This window comes from Indicator indicator, chromosome 19 (assembly GCF_027791375.1).
Source record: "Indicator indicator isolate 239-I01 chromosome 19, UM_Iind_1.1, whole genome shotgun sequence".
NCBI lineage: Eukaryota > Metazoa > Chordata > Aves > Piciformes > Indicatoridae > Indicator > Indicator indicator.
In genome coordinates, this window is record NC_072028.1 from 1,307,584 (window position 1) to 1,316,397 (window position 8,814).

At 49.6% G+C, this 8,814-nt stretch overlaps 1 protein-coding gene across 1 annotated transcript; it reads left to right on the plus strand.

Annotated features, from left to right (window-relative positions):
• Positions 1-536: 536 nt before the first annotated feature.
• Positions 537-3,167, plus strand: CIAO2B (cytosolic iron-sulfur assembly component 2B). Its single transcript, XM_054389707.1, has 5 exons — positions 537-678; positions 788-867; positions 1,733-1,858; positions 2,384-2,429; positions 2,953-3,167. The coding sequence occupies exons 1-5, from the start codon at positions 537-539 to the stop codon at positions 3,048-3,050; spliced, it is 492 nt and encodes a 163-aa protein (XP_054245682.1). The 3' UTR covers positions 3,051-3,167.
• The last annotated feature ends 5,647 nt before the right edge of the window (positions 3,168-8,814 follow it).

Consider the following 8,814-nt stretch of genomic DNA (forward strand, 5'->3'; position numbering starts at 1 on the left):
AGGTGCCACGGGAACATTAGGGAAAACTGTGAGGGTGCTGGAGCCCTGGAGTAGTCTGCCCAGAGAGGTTGTGGAGTCTCCTTCTCTGGAGACATTCAAAACCCTCCTGGATGCATTGCTGTGTGACCTGCTCTAGGTGACCCTGCTCTGGCAGGGGGGTTGGACTGGATGATCTCCAGAAGTCCCTTTCAACCCCTAACTTTCTGCGATTCACCAGAGGCCCCTCACAGACCCTGCAGTGCCACCGGCTCCACAGAAGCCATTCATCTGTCACTACCGACTGTGTTCGAAAGCTGGACTCGAGCCGCAGCCTCAGCGCCGCTCCTCCGCCCCTCAGAGCTGCCCTGGAAGCGCCCAAATCTCCGCCGGCTGCCGGCGCCAGCTGCGCGCCTTACCCACAGGGGAGCGCTGCCGCCCCGGGGAGCACAGGCGCGAGCCGCCCGACAGCACCCGGAGCCCGCCCCTGCACCCGGTGCGTCGGCGAAAGGCGTCCGGGCCCCTTCCGTTCCCCCGGCCGCAGGGCCTGAGCGCCGGCTATGGTGGGCCCGGGCCCCGGCGGCGGGGCGCCGCTGGAGAACGCCAACCCCCTCATCTATCGTCGTTCCGGGGAGCGGCCGGTGACAGCACAGGAGGAGGACGACGAGCTGCCTGACTCCATCGATGACCGGGAGATCTTTGATATCCTGCCGGGAGGGGAGGGGAGGGGAGGGGAGGGGAGGGGAAGGCCGGGCCAGCGGGCGGCTGGGGCTGGGAGAGGGCCGCAGGTCCGTTTTCCTTAACCTGGCACATCTCATTCGCTCCATCAACGACCCCGAGCACCCCCTCACCCTGGAGGAGCTGAATGTCGTGGAGCAAGTGCGAGTCAAAGTGAGAGCCTGGCTCCAGGCTGTTAGCAGCACTGCTGCCTCTGACGGCGCCTTAATTGCCTTTTCTGACATAAAAGATGTTATAGCAGCCTACTGCAGAACAAAGCTGGGGAAGGGTCTGGAGATCAGGACTGGTGAGGAGCAGCTGAGAGAACAGGGGGTGTTTAGTCTGGAGAAGAGGAGGCTGAAGGGAGTCCTCATTGCTCTCTGCAGCTCCCTGAAAGAAAGTTGCGGTGCAGTGGGGCTTGGTCTGTTCTCCCTAATATCAGGTGATAGGACAAGAGGAAACGGCCTGAAATTGTGCCAAGGGAGGGTTAGGTTGGAGATGAGGAAAAATTTCTTGTAAGAGTGGTCAGGGATTAGAACAGGCTGCCCAGGGAGGTGGTGGAGTCATTCAAGAAACGTGTGGACATGGCATTTTGGGATATGGTTTAATGGGCATGGTGATGTGCGGTGATGGTTGCACTTGATGATCTTAGAGGGCTTTTGCAACCCAAACAATTCTGTGGTTTTATGAACAGTTAGAGATTGGAATCATCTCCAAAGGAAGTAGTGGATTCCCTTATATTGGACAGCCATAAGAGTCAGTTTGACAGGGTGCTGGGCCAGCTCATTTCAACTAGGCTATTACCAAGAAAGGTCGGACCAGATGATCCTTGGGGTCCCTTCCAACCTGACATTCTATGATTCTGTGGTAGTGCCGGTAAACAGTGTTTAAAAATGTCAGTGTCTGTGGTAGTGCAGGTAAACAGTGTTTAAAAATGTCAGTGAAGAAAACTGTAAGCTTCAAGTTGCATCTCACATAAAGTGCCCCCAGCCTCTGGGGCAGCAAGTTTGGTACACGGGAAGTGTTTGGTTTTTGACAGGTAAATGATGCAGAAAGCACAGTGGCAGTGGAGTTCACTCCCACCATTCCTCACTGCAGCATGGCCACCTTAATTGGCCTCTCCATCAAAGTGAAACTGCTCAGATCTCTGCCTGAGAGATTTAAGGTGAGTCAGCAAATCACCTGGGAAAGCAAAAGAGGGGGATTCTGATGGAAAAGATAAAAAACCACAATCCACCAACAGTCATTCCCCCCAGCAAAACAAAATGCAGCTAACTAACTTACAATGGAAAATAACTAGAGCTCTTTTCATATCATGTGTGAGGGACACGGTCCAGGAACCAGGCAGGGCAGTGGACTAAAATCAGTGCAGCATTATGGTTCTGTGACAGCCATGTCAAGGGTTGAGTGGGGTCATGGGAGGAAGGCACCTGCAGTGCTCTCTGCATGGGGGGAGATGTTTGTGCCTCCCCTGCTTGGCTGAAGAAGGCTTAAGCAGATGAGAATGCAGAATATTCTCATTTTTAAACTTGATTTTATTCTGCTGTATACAGCAATAGGAATTGGCAAGAACATCCTTTCTCCCCTCCCTTTTTTTTATTGTTTCTCTCATCTACTTATTTTTATTATGAAATAGTTTGAACTTGAGCTTCCACTATTTTATTGACTTGTCCCCTTTTTTCTTTTTAAGCTGGATGTCCATATAACACCAGGAACACATGCCTCTGAGCATGCAGGTAAGGGGGTTTTGGTGATTTTTGTGGTCTTTTTTTTTTAATGTTGAAAATTAGAGAGGAGAGAGATTCCCACACCCGGAGAGCTGCTGTTTAGTACTCGGGACTTTGTGTGCGTCGGCTTCTGGAGGATGTTCCAGAACAGGAGTGTGCAATAATGACACTTGGATGTGTTCTGTACCCTGCTTGAAACGTCTCCTCAGGCAGCATCTGCTCTCATCTAGTCATTGATTTGCCTGTGTTATAGAGGACTCAGAAAATAGGGAGAGGCAGGGGGGAAATGTCTTTTTGTCTTACACCTACACGTGTGGCTCCCTGCTGCTGAGTCACAAACAGCTTGCTGGTTTAGCTGGGGAGAGCGGTGCTAGCTTTGACTGACAGCAGCTCAGGCATGTCCTCAGCAGCTGCAGAATTACCTGAGTACCATAGCAACAGTGTGACTGTGTCTGGACATAAAAAGCTTTGGAGAAGACATGGTGTGCCTGTGTTTCGACCAGTTTCTGATGGTTCTTTTTGTTCTGCACAGTTAACAAACAGCTTGCTGATAAAGAACGTGTGGCAGCTGCCTTGGAGAACTCTCACTTGCTGGAAGTGGTCAATCAGTGTTTGTCTGCTCGATCATAACTGCCCCTTGAGGAAGCCCTTGGGATCCTGCCTATGCTCAACTCATTTTGTATACAAGTGGTGATGATGGTGTTGCAATGGACATAATCTGTCAGCAGAATAAAATCTCTTTGGAGTTTCTTGCAAAATGCTTCATTACTCCAAAAACAACCCAAAAAAGGCAGATTTAGAGTGGAGATTAGGAAGAAATTCTTTACAGTGAGAGTGGTGAGACACTGGAACAGGTTGCCCAGGGATGCTGTGGATCCCTCCTTGGAGGTGTTCAAGGCCAGGCTGGATGAGGCCTTGAGCATCCTGGGCTGGTAGAAGGTATCCCTGCTTATAGCAGGGGGGTTGGAACTGGATGTTCCTTCAGGTCCCTTCCAGCCCAAACCATCCTTTGATTCTATGTGGGAAATGAACTTACAGGCAGCTACAAAAAGATAATGAAAATTGACTTTTACATTTCTTGGTCATTGCATAGGTAGGATTTTTTTCTTTAAAAAGATCTGTTTCATCCTGATTTTAACCAGTTTCTCCCTATACAAAATCAGTTATTTTTAGATTTGTAGAGTCATGTATACTATTTTAAAAAAAGGTTCTGCTGACTTGCTTGGTGCTCATGCTTTGTATTTCTGTAGTATTTTGCCCTAGAGGGTCTCAGATGCTGCTTTACAAAGGGTGAAGCTCTGAGCACTACATAAGCCACAGTGTGGTGGCCAAATCTAGTCTGTGTTGAGCAGCTGAGGAAACTGAGGCAGCAGTGATCCAAGTGTGACATCTAAAGTCACATAGCAAAATAGCACAGAAACAAACCCAAATCTTCCCATTTCAGAAGTGAGGCTCCCAGTTTGCACTGAGCTGCTACAGGAAGCCAACTCTCCAGCAGCCTTAATCTGCTTATTTGGGTTAGCATCCTTTGAATGATCAGCACTTGCTTGGATGTATGAATGAAACTGTAAATAAAGGCAGTATTTATGTAGTATTAATTTTGGGAAGGGAGCAGAATGACCTGGAGGTTAATACTGTCTTTTTTCTTGGCCTCTTGCTGAATCACTGGACTGATCAGTTCTGACATTGCCAAAGTTTGCACCACAAATGAAGCTTCAACTATGGCAATGCAGGCAGGCAGCTCACAGGCAGCATGCTTGGTTGGTTTGATTTTGTTTTGTTTTGTGGGATTTTTTTTTTAACAGAAAATTAATTTTGGCCTCAGATTTTGGGGAAGAAAGGAATGCAAATATGTGCCAGGGGGAAAACAGAAGGATGACTAAGCTGCCAACAGATTGCTTCAACCTGCACTCCAACTAGAGAAGGAATCAGTAAATTAACGCTTTGTTGAATTTCTCTGCTTGGCTTTCACCACTACATAACAACAGTGCTAAATAACTGATGGAGATGTTGGCACTTGCCTCATGAAGCACACTGTACACAGTAGCCCTGGGGGTGTACTTTGCACCGTTTACCTCTCCAGAGAAGCAACAGCATCAGCTTCTTTAAATTGATGGTGTAGAGTTGGGGGCTGGCTTCACTGACAAAGGATTCTGTTGTAGGGTATCAGAGAAAAGGTCTGACTTCTGCTGCTTAGGGATGGAGCATTCCTTTAGATCCATCGTTTTTCACTAAGTGATGTGGATGTTATATGTGTGAGATGATAGCAACAACAGTAAGGACAAACCACAGTTCACAGAATCACAGAATGGTAGGGTTTGGAAGGGACCCCTGGAGGTCATCAAGATCACACAGGAACATGCCCAGGTGGGTTTGGAATGTCCCCAGAGATGGAGGCTCTACCACCTCTCTGGGCAGCATGCTCCAGTGCTCTGTCACCCTTCATTAAAGAAGGTCCTCCTCATGTTTAGATGGAACTTCTGATGATCAAGTTTGTGCCCATCCTGTCACTGGGCACCACTGAAAAGACTTGGATCCATTCTCCTGACACCTATCCTTTAAGTATTGATCAGCATTGATGATATCCCCCCCTCAGTATTCTCTTTTCCAGACTAAAAAGCCCCAATTCTCTTAGTTTTTCCTCATTACAGAGATATCCCAGTCCCCTCAGCATCTTTGCAGCCCTTTTCTGTACCATCTCCAGCAAGTCCCTGTCCTTGAACCAGGGAGCGAAGAACTGGACACAGTGCTCCAGATGTAGCCTAACCAGGGCAGAGTACGGGGGAAGAAGAACCTTGACCTGCTTGCCACACTCTTCTTGATGCACCCCAGGCTTATGGTCATCCTTTTGTCCACCAGGACTCCCAGGTCCTTTCCCCCAGAGCTGCCCTCCAATAGATTAGCCACCAACCTGTTCTGATCCACGGGGTTCAGTTACTTTGCTGAAGATCAAAGGTCTACCTGTTCAGGCTCCCTCAGCTTGGACACTTGCTGGATGCTAATGTACCACCGGTTCTAGCAAAAGTTTTCTGTTCCCTGGTTGTAATGATTGTTAGCTGGCCCCTGCTGCATGGAGATAAAGTGGGAGAAGAATCCATTAACTTGTGCTTCTTTTCGGATGTTTATTTTTCCAAATAAAACTTAGGAGTAAGTTTGGCCTCTGGAATGCTTTGTAATAGGACACAGAAACTCTCCCCCTTTAGAGCAGCCAGAAGCAGACATCTGGTTTGCATTCCTAGGTTCTGGACAGAGCCTTCCAGGGGTGGCTGAATGGCACTCACCACTCTGTCTGCAAACATTGCAAGAGGAGCTCCTGGGGGCAACGGCTGGGTTGTGCACTGGAGTAACCTGCCCTGTTTGAGCCTCACACCAGCACACTTCTGCATCTCACACACACTTCCTCCACAGGCAAATAGAAGCAGCTTCCAGGTCACAAGCCCTGGTCCTCATGGATGATTTCAACCACCCTGACATCTGCTGGAGGGACAACACAGCAAGGCACCAGCAATCCAGGATGTTCCTGGATTGCATAGATGACAACTTCCTCCTCCAAATGGTAGAGGAACCAACAAGAAAAGGTGCTATGCTGGACCTTGTTCTCACCACCAGGGAAGGGCTGGTTACCAATGTGAGGCTCAGAGACAGCCTTGGCTGCAGTAACCATGAAGCAGTTGAATTTAAGATCCTCAGGGCAGCCAGTAGGACGTATCCTAAGCTTACGACCCTGGACTTTAGGCGTGCAGACTTTGATGGCTTCAGGGATCTGCTGGCCAAAGGGTCGTGGGACAAAGCCCTAGAGGGAAGAGGGGCCCAGGACAGCTGGCCAGTATTCAAGGATCACCTCCTCTGTGTCCAGGAGCAATGTATACCAACAAAGAGAAAAGCAGGGAAGAATGCTAGGAGGCCTGCCTGGACGAGCAAGGAGCTGCTGGACACACTATCACTTAAAAGGAAACTCTACAAGGAGTGGAGGAAAGGACAGCTGGAATGGGGGGATATAAGGAAGCTGCCTGAGCAGCAAGAGACCTGGTTAGGAAAGCCAAAGTACAGTTGGAATTGAATCTAGCTGGGGAGGTTAAAGGGAACACTAAGAATTTCTACAGGTATATTAATGGTAAAAAGAAGCCTAGGGAAGGTGTGGGCCCCTCAGAAAGGACACAGGTGAAATGGTCACAAGGGACCTGGAAAAGGCTGAGGTTCTCAATGACATCTTTTCCTCAGTCTTCACTGCAAGGGCCTCCAGCCACACTCCTGGAATATTCATGGAAGCGAATGGCAAGAACCAGAGGGAAGAACTGCCCATCATAAGTGAAGATCAGGTTCGTGATCACCTGAAGAACCTGAAAGTGCTCAAGTCCATGGGACCCGAGGGGATACACCCACAGGTACTGAGAGAACTGGCAGAGGAGGTTGCTGAACCCCTCTCTATTATATTCCAAAAGTCCTGGCAGGCTGGGGAAGTCCCCACTGACTGGAAAAGGGGAAACATTACTCCCATTTTCAAAAAGGGGAAGAAGGAAGAACCAGGGAACTCCAGGCCAGGCAGTCTCACCTCTGTGCCTGGTAAGATCATGGAGCAGATTCTCCTGGAGGCACTTCTGAGACAGAAGAATAGTGAAGAGGTGATTGGGTACAGTCAGCATGGCTTCACCAAGGGCAAATCCTGCCTGACAAACCTGGTGGCCTTCTATGACAAGGTCACAACATTAACAGATGAGGGGAGAGCAACTGATGTCATTGAGCTGGACCTTCCACACTGTCCCACACCACAGCCTGGTCTCCAAACTGGTGACACATGGGTTTGATGGGTGGACCACGAGATGGATAAAGAACTGGCTTGATGGCCACACCCAAAGAGTGGCTGTCAATGGCTCCATGTCCCAGTGGAGGCCAGGGACAAGTGGAGTCCCTCAGGGATCAGTCCTGGGACCAGTCTTGTTCAATATCTTTGTTGGTGACATGGACAGAGGCATTGAGTGCACCCTCAGCAAGTTTGCTGATGACATTAAGCTGTGTGGTGCAGCAGACAGATGGAGGGAAGGGATCCATCCAGAGGGACCTGGACAGGCTGGAGAGGTGGGCACAAGCCAACCTCATGAGGTTCAACAAGACCAAGGGCAAGGTCCTGCATCTGGGTCGAGGCAATCCCAAGCACAAATACAGGCTGGGCAGTGACTGGCTGGAGAGCAGCCCTGAGGAGAGGGACTTGGGGGTGCTGGTGGATGAGAAGCTCAACATGAGCCAGCAGTGAGCACTTGCAGCCCAGAAAGCCAACCAGATCCTGGGCTGCATCAAGAGAAGTGTGGCCAGCAGGTCAAGGGAGGTGATTCTGCCCCTCTACTCAGCTCTGCTGAGACCCTACCTGGAGTACTGCATCCAGTTCTGGAGCCCCTATTACAAGAGGGATATGGACATGCTGGAAGGTGTCCAGAGAAGGGCCACCAGGATGATCAGAGGGCTGGAGCACCTCTCCTATGAGGACAGACTGAAAGAGTTGGGGCTGTTCAGTCTGGAGAAGAGAAGGCTCCGAGGTGACCTTCTTGTGGCCTTCCAGTATCTGAAAGAAAGCTGGGGAGGGACTTTTTAGGATATCAGGTAGTGATAGGACTGGGGGGAATGGAATAAAGCTGGAAGTGGGGAGATTCAGACTGGACATGAGGAAGAAATTCTTCAGCATGAGAGTGGTGAGAGCCTGGAATGGGTTGTCCAGGGACGTGGTTGGGGCCCCATCCCTGGAGGTGTTTAAGGCCAGGCTGGATGAGGCTCTGGCCAGCCTGATGTAGTGTGAGGTGTCCCTGCCCATGGCAGGGGGGTTGGAACTAGATGATCCTTGTGGTCCCTGCCAACCCTGACTGATTCTATGATTCTATGATCTGATGTCCACCACACCGCACACTCTTGGCCTGCCCACACAATCTTGCTCTCAGACTTCTCAGCTGCTCCCATGCTGCCATTCCTGCCTTGTACCAGAAATCTGACACTCTAAAAAACTGTTCCTTCCCCAGTTTTGTGAGTGGCAGGGAGGCAGCTCCCAGCCCTGTATCCCACAAGGCAGCTGAACTGCATGGCAGAACTTCACACCCCAGTGGTGGTATTTCTGCTGTGCCTCAGGTGGATTTCAGTCTTCTGGCCATGGCCATGATTGATATGTTGATGTCAATAAAGTGCTGTGATAAAAGATCTTCCCCTGGAGCTTTGATTTATAAACCACATGTTTTACAACTTTTTACGGAGCTGCTAAAAACATTTCCCTGGAGCCTCTCAAGTAGACAACTTCACCATTTTCCCTTCCTTCATGAAATGCACTGTTTGGCATCAATGAGGACTGAACAAGCCGCAGAGTCTACTTTTTTCCCTAAACAAAAGTTTCCATCAAAATCTTTCAGATGTTACT